Source organism: Camelus bactrianus, chromosome X (assembly GCF_048773025.1).
Source record: "Camelus bactrianus isolate YW-2024 breed Bactrian camel chromosome X, ASM4877302v1, whole genome shotgun sequence".
NCBI classification, from domain to species: Eukaryota; Metazoa; Chordata; class Mammalia; order Artiodactyla; family Camelidae; genus Camelus; species Camelus bactrianus.
The window spans coordinates 113682184-113700457 of NC_133575.1; the positions used below are offsets into that span (position 1 = coordinate 113682184).

At 50.0% G+C, this 18274-nt stretch overlaps 1 protein-coding gene across 1 annotated transcript in view; it reads left to right on the forward strand.

Moving 5' to 3' along the window:
- The first annotated feature begins 11653 nt into the window (after positions 1 to 11653).
- The window catches only part of TMEM185A (transmembrane protein 185A), a 32638-nt gene continuing 26017 nt past the window's right edge, over positions 11654 to 18274 (forward strand). The window contains exon 1 of the mRNA XM_074359887.1: positions 11654 to 11833. Coding sequence (XP_074215988.1) covers positions 11796 to 11833 — 38 coding nt within the window. The 5' untranslated portion in view covers positions 11654 to 11795. The remainder of the gene's footprint in view (positions 11834 to 18274) is intronic.

Genomic DNA, 18274 nt, shown 5'->3' on the forward strand with positions numbered 1-18274 from the left:
AAGTAGTCTTTTCTTGCTTCTTACCCCTTCTTTTCTGTCTTTCTATAAATCTAAAATATCTATGTTTAGTTTGATTTCCACGGGCTATTTAAGAAAGTAGGAGAAAAATCAATCTGAATCCGTAGGATCCCTGCTCACCATCTCAGTTATTCCGCAGACGTTCACTGAGCCTCTGCTCTCTGGAGGGCTCGGTGTTAGTGGTGGGGACACTCGGAAAAGCAGGACACCCCACACCTAGAATGATAGTCTAGGAGCCGCAGTCACATCAGGAAGTTGGTGAGATGTTCCCTAAGTCCCACGGAGCAAGTGAAAATGGGGTGAGGCGGTGGGGGTCCGGGAGCGAGCACTCAGGTGTAAGTGCCCGGAGCCAGGGCAGCTGGGGGCTTTGGGAAGCTGGGGGTCCCTCTGTGGGAGGTGATGGTAAAGTAGCTGGGTGGTGGTGGCGGCGGCAGGCAGACATGCAGGCGATGTGTCTTTGGGTTGAGAGGAAAGTCTGAATTGGGGCATTGCTCTGAGAAATCCTTTTGGATCATGGCTAAACCAGAGATAGATTCCTCCTGGAGCAGGAAAGAAGGTGTCCTGGGTTTCTGTGGCATCGCAGTTGAGCACAGTGGAGAATTTGGTGTCTTCTACCCGTCATCTGCAAGGATTTCCGGAGAAGTGAGGGTCTTGCTGTTTGAAGTACTGCCCAGGATTCACTGGTCTGCACTCCGCTCCCTGCCCTGGGAAAGCCAGTACCAACTATATAGATATGACAATGTATTTCAGCCATCTGGAGTTTATTTTGGCCAATGGTGAGCAAGGTCTAGATTTCCGAGGGATGAAATGAATGAAAATAGGTGGTTTGAATGAAGGGAAGGTGCAAAAGTGGGAAGGAATTCTGGGAGCTTTGAGTGAGCTGCTCCCAGCTGGGGAAGTCACCCCCTCCCCCCCCACACACACCCAAATTAAATAATATATCTTCTAGGAGGAAAATACCCAGAACAGCAATTTTGGCTGATTTTCTATTCAGTTTCCTACTGAGCTGCAAATTCTCTGAGATGTCATGGAAACAAAACAATTTCCAGAGGCAAGAGGCACAGGGTCTGAGGTCAGGATAATACTAGAAAGAACTACCAGCCACTAAAGATGCAATATTGGCCAGTGTCCCCGTTTTCAGGCATGTTGAGGAATGCAGCCAGAAGCAGAGGCTCTCAGGTTAAGACTGTGACCTTGCATCTAGAGGAAGGAGCAACTTGTCAGCCTAAGGAGACTGTCGAGGTCACTGCAATGGGAAGTGCAGGCGGGTGCTGGGGAATGAAGAGGGTGGGCGAGCCTTCCCTGCTGAGAGTCATAGAACCACGTGGAAATTGGATGTGATCCTGGATTGGGCGCACCTGCCACATAGTAAGTAGGCGGGCACTTGAAAAAGATGGAGAATGTCAAGGCAGAGTTGACCTGCTCAGAAACTCCTCCCAGAAATGCAGGGGATTTTTTTCCTAACAAGTTATAAACGGTACATTTTGTTGAGCATCTCCTACTCCACGTTGAACTGGAGAGACGTCAGGTGCTTGTCTGCGTCTTGGCTTCCTCTCCTCCCTGGACAGGTGGGGACACGGCACTGCTGGTCCTCTTTACTTAGGAAGGGTCCTGTGATGGCCCTTTGCCACTGAACTTTGAGCAGAAGCGTCGTTGTCACGGCCATTTGTATAGAAGAGGCACCGGGGCCGTGGATTAACTCTCAGGCCGTGACAACACAGACACAGACCACTCTTGTCTCCTCACCCAGGGACTTAAGTCCTGCACCTTTGACCCTTAGATGTGAGATGCCAGACGCTGTGCCTTGAAGACACTGGGCAGGGTTGGAGGAGTTCCAAAGAGAGGCTGCCCCAGGGGAAGGTGGCTGCGGGAATTCCCTCCAGCCACCTGTACCCTCAGGCCCCTGAGCTTTGCCCATCAGCCCCCACAGGGTGTGATGAGCCTGTTAGGAAGGCAGCAGCCAGCTGCCGAGTGGCTCTGTTGGGGTTAGGGGTGTCCTTCTCGTGGGGCCCAGTCCCGAGTCCCCATCACCCCTGCTGCCTACCCTGCCCACTCTCTCCTGAACCTGGCCTCAGTCTGTACAGCCTGGGGTTTTGCCCTGCCTGTTCCTCCAGTAAGAGCCGCTCAGGCCCTGGTCCCGATGGGCTCACGCATTCACCTTTATTTGAAAGTCCCGGACGAGCATCCCTTTCACAGATGCTGCAGTTCAGGTGGAGCTGACGGGACATGATGTAGCCCCTGGGTGAGTCTCCTAGTGCCTGGTAAACAACAACCATTGCCATGTGAGTGTGGGACGAATCGCTGTGATTACAAGTTACTTTCAAATAATTCCCCATGTAAGGCCCAAATGTTTGATTAAACTGATGGTCTTGTGAATGTGACTATGAGGTTTTGCTTTCTGAGCCTGAGTGTGAGAGGTAGAGGGCTGTCTTGTCAGCCACCCACAGAGCCAGCTCAGACCCTTGGTGTCCCCAGTCACGGTGTTTGAGCAGAGGAAAGGCTGTAGCAGATGACAGAGGTGGTCACCAGGAGCCTCCCCCTGTCCCCAGATACTCACAGATTCAAATGAGGATGTGGAAAGGAGCCAGGCAGGAGAGGGTTTGGGGGCACCAGGGATGCAGGCTGTGAAGGGGCTCAGCCACCCCAGAGACAAAGAAGGAGCAGCACCTGCCAGATCCCCTCTGAACTGCCCCTGCCTGGCCAGGGGAGGGATGTGGGAGCAAATACTGCTGGAGGTGAGCTTCAGCCCTGGAACACATCAAGAAATGGGTGCCCTTGGGGCAAGTCCCAGGACCAGACCCCCGTGCGGAACCCAAGTTGAAGGAGGGACCCTTGGTGCTCGTTCATGAAGTGAGCTGACTGGTGAGGGCAGTGCCAGCCCAGGGAGGCTATGGCGGGCTGGCTACCAGCAGCCGGGAGACAAGAGCACCCAGGGCCACTCAGGGAGGCGTTCCCAGGGGGGCAGCACCCTCCCCAGCAGACTCTGGAGGAGCCCACAGCGCCCAGGTCCCCAGCCAGTCCTGACCAGGGCAGGGCAGAGCAGAGCACACCGGGGCTCCCCTGCCCGTCAGTGAGAAGGTCTGACATTCTCCACGTGCCCTGATTCTGCCTCCTGGGGGTCTGGTGTGAGTTTTCTCAGCTGTGGCCCTGCTTCCCTGAGAAGCCCCCGTTCCCCCGCCCCAGCCAAACTCTGCACTGAACTTCAGGCTCCTTGGCAAAGGGCAGACCCCCTGCCTGGCTCTCGCCTACCCTCCTCTGTGGCACGTCTTGCTGGCAGCTGCTCTAGGGGCCTTGGTGAGCAAATAAGGGGCCCCAAGTGTTTCCCTGTGCCTGGTCCCTGAGCTGGGGCCGGGCACAAGGATAGGGCTGGGATGGTGTCGTGATGCAGGGAGTGAAGCCAAGCGATATTCACAAGACAGCATGAAGGTGCAAAGCCACCTTGATGGCTCGAGCCACCCAGAAGGAGGTGCACCCAAAGGGCCCAGAGGCTCAGATCCTCGCCCTCGTGTGGATGCAGTGAGAGCCCAACAGCCCCGTGGTCGCTATGCTTTGAACTACTGGCCAGCCGGCTGCCTCAGGTTCAGCCTGCTGGAGGAGTGATCCTGCAGGAGAACGCTGGGCCACCGTCAGCTGGGAGAGAGGGGAGCAGAGTGGGCAGTCGGATGAGAGAGCAGGGCCCGAGCCTGAACAGAAGAGCCACTTTCAGGGGTCCAATCCTCGAACCCCCACGTCCTGGTGGAACCTTGTCCATCCTCATACTCCCCATCCTAGATCCCAGCTCTCCTCCAGGGTGTCAGCTGCCTTTCAGGAGAGGTGGTGTCTTCGGTATTGTTTTTTTTTTTTTCAGTTGCCTTTATAACTATTTTTTAAATATTTTTTATTGAGTTATAGTCATTTTACAGTATTGTGTCAATTTCCAGTGTAGAGCACAATTTTTCAGTTATATATGAACATACATATATGCAATGTCACATTTTTTTCACTTGAGCTACCACAAGATCTTGTTTATATTTCCCTGTGCCATACAGTATAATCTTGTTTATCTCTTCTACGTTTTGAAATCCCAGACTGTCCCTTCTCACCCCCCACCCCCTTGGCAACCACAAGTTTTTATTCTATGTCTATGAGTCTGTTTATGTTTTGTATTTATGTTTTGTTTTGTTTTGTTTTGTTTAGATTCCACATATGAGCGATCTCATATGGTATTTTTCTTTCTCTTTCTGGCTTACTTCACTTAGAATGACATTCTCCAGGGACATCCATGTTGCTGCAAATGGCATTATGTTGTCAGTTTTTATGCCTGAATAGTATTCCATTGTATAAGTATACCACCACTTCTTTATCCAGTCATCTGTTGATAGACATTTAGGCTGTTTCCATGTCTTGGCTATTGTAAATAGCGTTGCTATGAACATTGGGGTGCAGGTGTCATTTTGAAGTAGGGTTCCTTCTGGATATATGCTCAGGAGCAGGATCCCTGGGTCATATCCATAGTATTTTGAGGAATCTCCATACTGTTTTCCACAGTGGCTGCACCAAACTGCATTCCCACCAGCAGTGTAGGAGGGTTCCCTTTTCTCCACAGCCTCTCCAGCATTTGTCATTTGTGGACTTTTGAATGATGGCCATTCTGACTGGTGTGAGGTGATACCTCATCGTAGTTTTGATTTGCATTTCTCAGATAATTAGTGATAATGTGCATTTTTTTCATGTGCCTATTGATCATTTGTATTTCTTCCTTGGAGACTTGCTTGTTTAGGTCTTCTGCCCATTTTTGGATTGGGTTGTTTGTGTCTTTCTTATTAAGTCATATGAGCTGCTTATATATTCTGGAGATAAAGCCTTTGTTGGTTTCATTGTTTGCAAACATTTTCTTCCATTCCATAGGTTGTCTTTCTGTTTTACTTATGGTTTCCTTTGCTGTGCAGAAGCATGTAAGTTTTATTAGGTCCCATTGGTTTATTCTTGCTTTTATTTCTATTGCTTGGGTAGACTGCCTTAGGAGCACATTTCTGAAACATATGTCAGATAATGTTTTGCCTATGTTTTCTTCTAGGAAGTTTATTGTATCTTGTCTTATGTTTAAGTCTTTGATCCATTTTGAGTTGATTTTTGTGTATGGTGTAAGGGAGTGTTCTAGCTTCACTGACTTACATCCTGCTGTCCAGTTTTCCCATAAGCATTTGCTGAAGAGACTGTCTTTATTCCGTTGTATATTCTTGACTCCTTTCTTGAAGGTGAGTTGACCAAAAGTTTGTGGGTTCATTTCTGGGCTCTCTATTCTGTTCCATTGGTCCACATGTCTGTTTTTGTACCAATACCATACTGTTTTGATGACTGTAACTCTATAGTATTGTCTGAAGTCTGGTAGAGTCATTCCTCCAGACTCTTTCTTTCTCTTCAGTAATGCTTTGGCAATTCTAGGTCTTTTGTGGTTCCATATAAATTTTATTATGATTTGTTCTAGTTCTGTAAAATATGTCCTGGTTAATTTGATAGGGATTGCATTAAATCTGTAGATTGCCTTGGGCAGTATGACCATTTTATCATTATTGATTCTTCCAATGCAGGATTATGGGATATCTTTCCATTTTTTAAGTCTTCTTTAATTTCCTTAATCAGTGTTTTATAGTTTTCCATGTATAATTCTTTCACCTCCTTGGTTAGATTTATTCCCAGGTATTTTATTACTTTGGGTGCTATTTTAAAGGGTGTTATTTCTTTACTTTCTTTTTCTGTTGATTCATCGTTAATGTAAAGAAATTCAACTGATTTTTGAATGTTAATCTTGTAACCTGCTACTTGCTGAATTCTTCAATTATTTCTAGTAGTTTTTGTGTGGACCTTTTAGGTTTTCTGTATATAGTATCATGTCATCTGCATATAGTGAGACTTTTACCTCTTCTTTTCCAATTTGGATCCCTTTTATTTCTCTCTCTTGCCTGATTGCTGTGGCTAGGACTTCCAAGACTATGTTGAATAGGAGAGAGTTGGTGTCCTGATGGAGTTTGGAAGAGTCAACGTGGGCAGGGTACATTTTCAGGCTCTTAATCTCCCCATGTGTAGAATGGGGAGATAATAGTACTCATCTGGACTTTGGTATATGATTGTGTTTGTTTCCTACATCTGCCGTCAAGGTCCCACATGTTGAAGGGGGTATGACTTCTTCTCTCATATTTCTGGAGGCTCAAATTTAAAATCAAGTTGTTGGCAGAGCCATGCTCCCTCTGCTAGCTCAGGAGGAGGATTTTTCTAGCCTCTTCCATCTTGTGATGTCCCCAAAGTGTTCCCTGGTTTATGGCTGGACTACTCCAGTCTTCTTTTTCATTCATGGCTGCCTTCCCTCTGTACATGTCTGTGTCCAATTTTTGTCTTCTCATAAAGACACCAGTCATACGGGAGTAGGGTCCAGTGTAATGACCTCATCTTAACTTGATTACATCTGCAGAGTCCTTGTTTCCCAGTAATTCCCATCCCAGATACTGGAGATTGGGGTTGCAGCATTTCTTTGGGTGGGGGCATAATTCAAGCCCTAACAGATATGATACAAGGTGCCACCTGATTTTAGTGCCTGGCCCAAAGTAGGTGGTCAGTGAGAAGGGGCTATTATTGCTGAGTATCCAAGATATACCTTCCCTCACATGTTAATATTTCTGAATCTGTATATACGTCTTATGATCCACATGTAGATTGATTGATGGAATTTTTCTTTTTCTCTTGAGAATGTGTTATCCAATGGATCATCTATTTCACATCCTAGAGCTATGAAACGTGGTATAACTTGTTTTATAATAAGATTGATAAAGTCCCAGCGTGTCCATGTCCTGCGAGCACGTGGTAGGAAAATGGGGTGTGGCTGCCCGCAGATCATGCCTGCAGCTACTAAGAACTTAGTAGGCAACAATCATGGTTCCTGAGAGGTGGGAGACGCAGGGCAAGGTGTGGGAGGAGGGTGAACACCTCGCTCCAGGGGCCCCGGGAAGGCTCATCTCCCGCATGCATTTCCTGAGCACGCCCTGCTGTACACCAGGCTGCAAGGCTGCAGGGCGGTGGCAGGCAGCACGCGGGCCTCCTGAGCTGAGGCCTCGGGACACAGAGGCCCAGGAGAGCAGCCCAGATGGCAGGGAGGCCAGGGCGGGGTGAGAGCACTGTCCATGGGGCTGTAGGGTCCCAGTGTAGACTGGAGGCTATGACCCTGTCTACCCGTGTGCAAACCCCTCACTGAGGAGCTGCTGCACAGCGCCTGGGTCTGCGTACTGCTCGCACCGACTGTAGCACAGCCGAGGCCGGAGCCTGCTCTCTTCCAGGGCTAAATCCGGAGAAGCAGCATCACAATGGGCTCCCAGAGCCCAGACTGGAGCACCTGCCTGAAAGGAGTGTGCTGCAGAGATCCCACAGAGAACTAATGTAGATGACCTTTTTCTCCCGAAAGTTCCACCTGCCTCTACTCACTGACTTCTGTCCCTTTGCAAGTGTTGTTCCCTCTGCCTGGAATCTCCTTTCTTCTCTTCCTGGCCTGAAATCTTCTTAGGGGTCCTTTCAGATTAGCTCAGCAGATCTCAGAAGCTTCTCACGCATAACACTGTATTTTGATTATTAATGTCTGTGTGTGCCTGGTGCCTCCCATAGTGCCTGGTCCAAAGCAGAGGTTTCAGAATACACATGTTGGGTGAAGGTGACCGAAGAAGTGAAGGTGACAGGCTGCCCCAGCCGAAAGGGTACACTAGGAGAAGGCCTGGGGAGGAAGGAGGCATTGGATTAGTTAGGGCAGAGGGTCCCAGAGGAAAGTGACAGAAAACCAATGCGGAGGCACAAAGGGCAAAGAGCAAGCAGTGAGCGGAGTCTCTAAGTGAGGGCGGGATAGGGACAAGGAGGGAGGGGCCTTGCGTGGGCAGCTGGCTGGTGACCTGCGGTGGGTGTGTTCCTTCCTGTCTGCCCCGTCGGCCTGCTCATACACACTGGACCTGCGCTTTGCAGGCACATCTCACTGGAGGGAGGGGCTCAGGAACCTCCCTCTCTACCTGGGAGACCTTCCTGGAGCCCCTGGTAGCAAGAGGGTCCACAGAGGAAGTACAGGGACAGCTTGGTGGCAACAGAGGCCCAGACACAGCCTCCCCACTCTGCCTTCCAGCAGGAACTGGCCCCTGCTCCCATCCATGGGAAGCTTGCTCCAGGAGGGACACTGACCCACCTGATCCCAGGGCCAAGTGACAAGAGGGCCAGTGGGGCCTTGAGACTCCCCTTTCTTCCTCTTGTCTCAGCAGGCTGCAGTTTGCAAGTCCCGAGGGAAGCCTCACTGGTGAGGTGGTTCCTCTGGACTCTGGAAGAAGACTGGGGGCAGTGGCAAATCCAAGCAGACCCAAAGGTACTATGGCCTCAGTCCCTTCCATTGCACCCCAGCCTCCTCCATAAGCTCCTTGAGCCCCCAGTTCCAGCCCTGTGTTCTACCACTGCCCAGCCCAGACTCCAGCCACCTCCCAGGGAGCTCTCGGAAACAGAGAGACCGTGCATTCACCAAGTCCAGCTGCAGCAGCCTGAAACAGGGCCCATTGGGAAGCAGCTGGTCAGGGGTGTGCATCTTGTAAGTGAAGTCCTGGGGACTCCAGTGATTTTTCTAATTGGTGGCATTCAGGGGGTGGCCCTTCAGGAACTTAGAATGGACAATTTCAGGTCAAGAGAGGGTCAGCCTGCAGCTGGTACCTCATGTTTCTGGGGTGAAGAAGTTGTCAAGCTGGCCCCCCGGGGAACTCTGTGGTAGGCCCAGCGGCTTGGCACAGGATTGGCTCCCTGCTGTCCCTCCCTCCACTGGAGCAGTGGTGAAGCTGGCCTGAGTCTGACATAATCCATGCCCTCTCCACTCTGCTGCGACAGCCCAAGGGAGACGCCCTGGCAGTGTGGAGAGCTGAGCCACAGCCACTCCCTTCCCTAACCCAGGTCCTCTGGGACCAAAATGCCTGAAGGCACCAGGACTCTCTCCCTCAGGGCCCTGCTCCTCAGAAGCCTGCCTTCCATCCCATCACATTGGAGTCAGTATGGATGTTGAATTGGACAAGCCACCGACTTATCAGAAGGGTGGCACAAATCCAAGGTAGTCTTTAAAACCATGGTCCAGGTATACATGGAAGCTTCTGGAACACCATAACATGTGTCCACTATAAACCCACCTGGTGGTGCTTTCTGGCTCATTTGAGGGTCATGCCTTTTTAATCCAGAGACATTTCATGCCTTTGTATGAAGATTGTTGGGAGCCCCTAATAAGGTGGCCCTGACATTTGATGGCCAAAGTTTGCCAGAGACGATGATGAGAGTGTCATTCTGTGTATTGTTCAGGATCTTTCCTCCATGTTTGGGTCACTCATGGGTCTGTTCACACAGGCCAGTGAAGCTGTGGGCTACTGCCCAGGATGGGACACTGGGCTAGGGGTCTGAGGTGGGCAGCAGATTGGCAGCAGGGTCTTTTGTACTTGTTGGAGAGAGGACAAGAGGGACATTTGCATGTTCTGATTCTGATTTCCATGAGGGCTCCAGTAGAGTACATGGTGGGGCCTCCAGTGAAGTTGAGGCAATCCAAATACATCCATTTCTTGAAGACTGAGACTAGGAGACCTTGAGGTAGTCCAATTCTTCCTGCATGTCCTCATGGGCAGGCCTCTATGCTCCCTTGGCAACTTGGCTCATCAGAGCAAAAGAATACGTTGACAGTTGTTTGTGTATTAGTGTCCTGTTCCCTGGGCTAGGCAGCCACCACAGCCTGCTCACCTCCGGGGGAACTGCAGACCTGCAGAGCAGTGGTTCAGCTCTGGGATCCCCCCCCCGCCCCGGGACCTCACCAAAGTAGTGTCTGCCCTCGAGGCTCTGGACTCTGAGCAGTCTGCCTGGTCTCTGTCTCTAAAGCTCTTGAAAGGGCAACAGTGCCTCTTACTCAAGTGTCTTAACTGACAAACAATCTCACTCTTAAAGCCTATTTGGGGTGAAGCTGCCAGTGGGTAATTAAGGTGTTGCTGGCCAATCTAGCCACTGGCAAGTACCTCTTTCTCTTGCAGAATGTGGGCTGCAGGATCAGCGGGACCCCAAGTTGCATCTTTGCTCCTACATCCTTAGTAGCTGGGCACATTATACAAGCTTCTCTGTGCCTCAGCTTTCTCTCTGTATTTAAATGTTCATTTGGAACCTCCTCTGGGGTAGACACTGGACTCCACTTGGAGGATGGGCAGGGAGCTAGACCAAAACTCTGGGACCAAGTTCTGGTGCTCCAGCAGCTAACAAACTTGATTCACGTTACTCATCCTTGAAACCAGCTCATGTAATAATACCCACTCCCCAGTGGCTTTGCGAAGCCTGATTACCACTTGTGAAATGTTTTCCAGTTCTCAGAAGAAAGGTGATACATCATGGCAAAGTATGACTATCATAATTGTGATCTTCTCAAGCTGCCTCTAGGGCTAACCTGTATAAAACTGCCATTTGTGAAACTCTGCTATTGTAACAAAGTACAACTATTATCCATAATGACACTAGACTAATATCTAAGGTATTGCTGTGCTCATGGAAAACTTCTATCAGCCGGAAATGAAGAAGGCAGATGAGGTCACCTGCTGTGAGCTAGACCTGCTCTCTAATTCCAAAAGTAAACAGACTCCTTGAAGAGGTAGGCACCTGAAGCAGCACCAGATAGCAGCAGCATTCTTGGAGCACCGAATGCGCACCAGGCAGCGTGTGACGCATGCTATCTCACTGACTCTTCTCTACAAATTTAGGAAGTAGGTTTTATCAGCTCCATTTTGCACTGGAGAAAATAATGAGGCTCAAAGACACTGCCTTGCCCAAGGAAGATGAACCTGGCAGTTATAAACAGAATGGCTTATAGTGTAGGAAGAGCTGGGCCAGGTGACCACAAAGTCTAGGCAGGAGCCACGGAGTCTGAAGTAGGTTAGCAAAGAGAAGATGACTTCCAGGTTTCTAGTTTGGGCATCCCCACCTCCCCGCTCTTAAATAGATCTGCTGACCACTGAGAGAGGCACCCCAGGGGAAGGCGGTAGGGAGGGCAGATGACTTTGGTGCAGGGTAACCTGAGTTTGAACGGCAAGCCTGTTTCCACGCGCTGGCCTGGGCCTTGGAAGGGAAGTTGAGACACAGACTCTGGAGTCACTGACAGATTTGACAGGTGAAGCCTCGGACATCGCCAAAACGCAACGTGTCACCCGTGGCCACTACCCCTCCAAGGCTCAGTTCTCGCTGGAGGAAACCTCCAGAAACCTCTTGGCAGCGCTGGCCAAGGTGACAGGTGTCCGCGAAGACCTCCATGCGAGCCTTCCGGGCGGCGCGCTCCCTCCACGAGGGCCTGCACCGCCCCGGCGTCGCCGCTCGGCTCTCCGAGCCCTCCCCCGGCTCTCCGGCCCCTCCGGCCTCCGCCGCCCCCACCGTCTCGTCCGCCCGGCGCGAGGCCGAGGGCTGGGGCTTCCGGGCGCCGGGAGCCGGGAAGGTGGCGTCGCGCGCGGCCCGCGGCCCTTCCAGGGGCCGGGCGGGGTTCGGGGCGCATGCGCGGCGGCCGTACGGAAGCCCGGAAGGAGGGGCGGGAGGCGCGGCTCAGGTTTCTCGGGGCGGCGGCGGCGGCGGCGGCGGCGGCGGCGGCGGCGGCGGCGGCGGCGGCGGCGGCGGCGGCGGCGGCGGCGGCGGCGGACGCGGCTCGCGCTGGCACCATGAACCCGCTGTAACGCGCAGGCTGCGCGGCGCGGGGGGCGGGGGCGGAGGAGGACGCGGCGGTGAAGTTCTCCGCCATGAACCTGAGGGGCCTCTTCCAGGACTTCAACCCGAGGTGAGGCGCGGCCGGCCCAGCTCTGGGGAGGCGCGGCGGGCGGGATGCTGCAGCGGGCGGCTGGGGCGGCCGCGGCCCCGGGCGCCCGCCCGAGCCTCCCCGAGGGTGCCAGCGGCTCTCCGGGAAAGCAATCGACCTCGGTGCCGGCCCGCTTCCCCCTCCCGCGCCCGCTGCCTGGAGTCCCCGGCCCGCCGGGCCATCGAGAACCTCCGGGCCGCAGCCCCCCGCCCCGCGGGCCCCCGTGCCCCTCCGCTTGCCCTCCCTCGTCGCTGTCCCAACTTCCCTCTCTCCGTCCCATCTTCTGGCACCCCGCTGCTGCCTGCCTCCGTTCCCCCTGCCAGGGCCGGTTCACTTGACCCGACACCCCTATCCCCGCCCCAGCTGTTTCCTCCAGTTCCTCTCAGCCCTTGAGGTTTTCCTTGGACGTCTGCCCATCCCTCACTTGTTTGCTTTTTTGTCGAACGGGCATCTGAAACATTGTTGAATCCTTGGAGTCGGTGTCAGGGTATGGCAGTACCTTACATAACGCCTTTTGGGGGTGAACCTGACAATTTTCCGTACGCGTTTTCTCCTCAGTCTTAACTCTGAGTTTCCTTGCAGGAAGTCAGATATTGCTGTCCTCTTTCCCAGATGAGGACTATCCAGTGGACAGGGTGGAAGGAACTCTGGCTAAGGAATCAAGCGTCTGTCCTTGCACTTGCCCAAGTGTTCTGTAACTGTTCTCTTCCCCAGGCTGCGAGCTCCCTAGAGGAGAGACCCACTCCTGCTCACATCTCTATTCCCAGCAGCTCCCACTGTGTCTGACACAAAATAGGCACTCAGAAAATGTTGGTGGGACTAAACTGAGCCAAAAGACCTAGATCGGAGACCAGGCCATATGTAACTGGGTGATTCTCTGCTCATCTGAAAAATAAGGAGTTGGCCTAGCTGATCTCTTAAGTCCACTGCTCTGTGAAGGGGGTGCCTCTCTCCCTTATTTGCTGCTGGAAGCCATGCACTCAGTAACCCTTTCTGTGCTAGGTCCCATGCTGGGTGCTTCAGATGCTGGGAGGTCCCAGCGTCTGGGTAGAGAGGGCAGGTAAATAGATGACTTACAGCAACGTGCAGTATTGTACTGTGGGGGCCCCGTGGAGACCAGCTGTTTGGGCTGCTTGTGGGGGATGAAAGTCTGAAGAGGGAGAATGCGTGTGTGTGTGTGTGTGTTTGGGGGGTGCAGTCTCCTTAGGGACAGTGGCACTTTAGGCTACAAGCCACTGTGACTTCCTGGGTGCTCTTATTCCTCTTTGAGCACTGCCGAATTCACATTCTAGTGTGGAGTGCCAGTGTCCCAATCACAGTGCAGTCATTATTGTTGGCCTCGAAGGCACTCTGCATAGAGGAGCTGGTGGAGAGCAGGTTAACGGAGGACTAACTGTAGCCCTTCCTCTGCTGCTCCTAGGGGTTAGTATTGGGCTTCAGGGTAGTAGGGTTGTTGCTGGAGTTGGATGGGCCTTGTGTATCTCCATTGTTTGGTGATGGAGATAAGAAAGATAAGTAAAAGCTGAATTATTTTGTGTCCTTGGGCCACTCACTTATCTGTCTGCTTTATCTGTAGAATGAGTATAATCTCTCAGCAGGATAGGGAGGGCAAATTAATGATTGATTTACAAATAGAAAGTCCCAGGACTCTTTTGCAAGGTGACAGATAATTTCGAAGCCACAAAGAACTGCCTGGAGTGATCAAACTGGCTAACAGCGCTGCCAAAGCAAAATAGTGCTGCACAGATAACACCCTTAACCATTTTTTCCTGTAGCTTCCCCCCAGAAAAAAATTTGTACATGAAAATTACAATTAAATATTAGGTATTGAAACAGGTTTATAGTAAACATCGACATATTTATCACCACATTAATTCGATTGGGATTGAAATGCACATCTCTCTGAAAAGTTTAAACATGTTTTCTAGGATGCCATTTTCCTGATGCAGTGTGGGTCAGTGGGAGTGGGCAGGGTTACCTGACGGTGGTGACTGCTAAGACAGTGGCCAGCTAATACTGGAAGGGTCGAGTTTTTAGCTGCTGGGGTGTCACGTCTGGTGGGCACACCTAGTTTTTGACATTGTTCTTTATTCTTTAGTCTCGTTCAGTGCTGGGGAGAACCTTCCAGACAGCTAGGGAGCAAACAGAGGAATATAGACTGGAGGACACCTTGCGCCAGGGCCTCAAACCTTGGTGCTGCTGCCTTGCTCCCTGCCTCGAATCCAGAGCCAGTTCAACACCTCCCTCTGACCCCAGCACCTTGGCACATATTGTTCTCTTTGCCAGGAATATTTCCCTCTCTCTTTCCTCCTCACCTAGTTAACTCCTGTTTCTCCTTGAGATCGCAGCTCACTTGTTACTTGCTGAGCGAAGCTTTTCTGACTTCCCCGACTGGGTCCACTGATCCCTGTTTGTACATTCTGTGTAGTATGCCTTACTCCTCCTCCCTCATACACTCATGTGTACTCGTATATTTGTCTGTGTGCTTGTGTGATTAATGCCTGTCTCCCCTACTAAACTACAAGCTCCATAGGGGCAGGGCCATGACTCTGTTCATTATGGTGTCCTGCATTCCTGAACTAATAGTGCCTGGCTCAAAAAATATTTGTGGAATGAATGAATGAATGAATGGCTCTCTGGAGCTTATAAGAAATCTAGAGCTGCTTCTTTCAGTCACTGCTTTCCTGGTGCTCTGCAGCCTGGTTGTCTTTCCTCTTGCCCTCTTCCCTCCTTCAGAATGCAGCCGTCATCTTGGAGAGATGAGAAACACCATGACTCTAAGGCAGAACGTGGCTGCCTTTATTTTGCAGATTATGTATGTCACAGGGATAGTCACTATCATGGTTTGGTGGCTCCTAAGGCATGAGCCATGGCTCCAGATCTCCTTTCCAACCTTTTGATCTTGGTGAGTCTGTATCTGCCACAGTATTGCCAAGGCTCTGGAAAACTGCAGTGATAGAATGATTCACAAGTGTCAACACTCAGATGCACTGGACTGCCAGCTGACCCTCTGGCACAGAACTGGTTGATCATGAACTTCTTTTTAATTACATAGGTTAAGGGTTGCTGAAACAGACACACTGGACCCACCAAATCCTTCCCCGAATGTCCAAGGCTTTCTAACAGCTGGGGAGCCCTATATATTGAATAGGCAAGCTGTCAGAAGTATACAGAATTGACAGACTGATTCCACGGTGTTCCTGGGAGGTAGGGATCTGGGAGTAGGTGGCACTAAGCCAGCACCCTGCCCCCACCACGGAGCCTTGGGGTTTTCTGCTACCTTGTGGAGTTGCCGGCTCAGAGAAGGCCTTCAGCCTTGGTAGCCAGGCAGTGCTCGAAGGCTGTAAGGCTGTGAAAACTCTGCTAGGACTTCTGAGTCGGCCACACTGAGCTCCTGACAGAGTGTGGTACATCCTGTGGGTGTCCTGGACTGGGACAGAGGCTGAGGAACACTGCTCTGTCATGTGGGCATGGAGGGCCGAGGTCAGTCGCTTTTAGAAACTTCTATATGCTGTAAATTCCAAAGCCTTTCTGGAGTCTGTGTAAGTTATCTTGTCTCTTTCTTGAAGTTAAGGAAAATGAATATGATTGCTGGTAATTGTTAACAAAAGGCAGCTACCGGGCCTTTAACAGTTGTTTGGAAAGTATATTTAAAGCATTCATTCACCAGACATCTCCCTGCTCCCCACTGTGTGCCAAGAGAGGTGCTGGGTGCTCTAAGTCTGAGAGTAAATGGGGTATGATCCCTCTCCATGCTTACGGCCAGAAGAAGAAGCAGAAATGGAAACAAATTAGAATTCAGCACAGGATGAGGCATTTCAGAGATAGGTACCAAATTCTGTGGGAGAACAAGGGGCAGAGCCACTGATTCTGTCTTGCGCAGACAGGGAGGTTGCGCAGCTTGATTTTAAAAGATATAATTGTAGACTTGTCAGACCAGAGGGCAGGAAAGGCGTCTTGGGAGGGCCAGAGTATGCAGAGGCACAGGGCCATGGGAGAGCCTGGTGTGTTAGACAGTGGTGAAAGGGCAGTGTGGTAGGAGCGCTGCAGGCCACGCTTGTCATGTGACTTACAAATGCTACATGCAGTGTTAACAATTACTGCAAATATTATTTCCATATTACTGTTTTTTTTTTTTTTAAAAAAGCAGGCGCCAGATCCATCGGTAGTGAGTGTATGTGGTACTGTTAGTGGACTGTTCACCACCCAAATGTCCATTTCTCTGTTGTTCTGCCATCTCAAACTACCTATGGTAAGAGAAACCTCTTGATTACACTTAGGTTATTATTAATAACAGCTGTGACTTACGGGGCACCCAGCACATACCAGGCGCAGTGTTGGTGCTTTGTATCTATTATCTTGAATCTTGGCCGCAACCCTGTGAGTTCATCGGCCTTGTTTTACAGAGTCTTAGCTTGTGACTTCCCCAAAGTCACACAGGCGGTGGAGGTCCAAGTCAGTACTCTAAGGTAAGTCGATCTCCTTCTGAAGCCTGTGCTCGTTCCCGTCTGCCATGCCCCCTCTCTGATTTAGTGACCCCCTCCCCATGACACAGTAGGTCCAGTATACTAGGGAGTCTTTTATTTATGAGTTGCAATTAAACAAAGCACACCTTGTATCTAAGCCTACACATCCAAATGGGTATTATGTTTCAAAGCAGTTACTTAGGAGAAGATAAATATATATACCTATTCCATTGCTCATATTCCTTGTTACTCACCTGAAATTTCCTTTGAAGCCAATCATATAAGAAAATCTGTCTCATTGCTTTATAATCATATATCATTTTTGAACCAAAATAGTGCCACCTAGTTTGATCACACATCCTGTTCACTAAACTTGGCTCCAACTGGCTTTTGGCCGTTTCCAAAAATCCACTCTCAGTGAAGATTTGGCACCACTGAGGATATTCAAAAGAACAGACTGCAGGCTCTCAAGGCGACTCCAGGAGGAAAGCTTCAAAGATGGTTTGAGCAGTGAAGTGGAATTAGTGCATTGCCTCCCAGGAGGACTGTTTAAAGGAGACAAGTCTCATTTGAATTCATAATTTCTGGTTTCAAAAAGGTATTCTCATTACGTGATAATTACACACGTATTTTTCTTTGCTGTGAGTTCTGCAAAGGCCAGGATAGTGAAGTGTTTAATAAATGTGCTGAATGAGTGGATGTTGAGGACAGATAAACATGAACCATTAGGAACTCTGTGTTGTAGGGGAGAGAGAGCGGATTGGAGGAGTTTTAGATGGGTTCTTAGGACTCTGGGAGTTAAGCTTCCCAGTATTGAGCTTGGGGTTTCTAACTGCCTTGCCTGATTATAGGCTGTGCCTGTGCGAGGAGACTAGAATTGAAGAGGAAAGCCTTGAACTGAACCCTGGAGATAGGCTCTTTATAACCGATGACTCGTACTTTGTCAGCTGTGCCCTCATAGTGAGAAAAATGATTGCTAAGTGAGATTGTTACAGCTTGTTTATAATACTGGTAGCAACTAAAATAGGTAAAATTGATCATTTACACCATAATTTACACAGGGCTTTCATATCCCCTTACCTTAATGAACTGATGTATGGTCCAGTGTGGAGACAGGCTTAAGGAGAAAGTGACCCACCCACAACCACACAGCTGATACACAGTCTCCACCGGCCTCGGATCTTTCCAGTCCTCCTTGACAGTGCTTTGTTTTTATTTGGCCTTTGTGCTTTCTTATATTTACTGATTAGATGCTCTTAAACATATTTTATCTTAATAAAACCAGTTAAAATTGCCACTAAATGACTTTAAATTTTGTCAATAAGGTTCTGCTTAGTATAAGAGGTGCAGTTCCTTTAAAGGGTTAGGAGAGTGTCAGTTAGCAGTTTGTCAATTGAAGCCATTCTCGGAAGTTGTAGACAGAGAGGTGCTCACAGGGATGTGTCACCCAGAGCATGTGTGTGTGCATATGTGCCTGCTCCAGTTAAAACCAGCAGCCTTCACTGGGTCTAAAAAGAGTCCAGTTGCATTCTTTTGACTTGTAGAAAACAAGATACTGGAACTTTTACACTCACAGTGTCATCTCTTTGCTAGGTTATTCCCTCCCTTCCTAGATCAATTTCCCCCCAAAGTGGAGAGAGGGAATTTGAGCCTCAAGCAGAAAGCTCCATGTACATTCCAGAGAGAACACTAGCTTTGTAGTTTGACCCATGTGACACTACTTAGTGACCTTGTACTGGCATTACAGATTCAAATGAGGGTGGGTAAATCCATTTTAAAGATATGATTGGAAAAGTGAAATTTAGCAAGTAGTGGTTTGTTGCCAGAATATTCATTGAAACCTGCATTTGCTGGTTTGTGGAGAATTAAGCAAAGTCTATTTTTATACTTGGACTCTGGTCGGAATGTTTCTTGAAAAGTAACTGAAAGTAGTTTAAGATTTGACTGTGATTTTTTA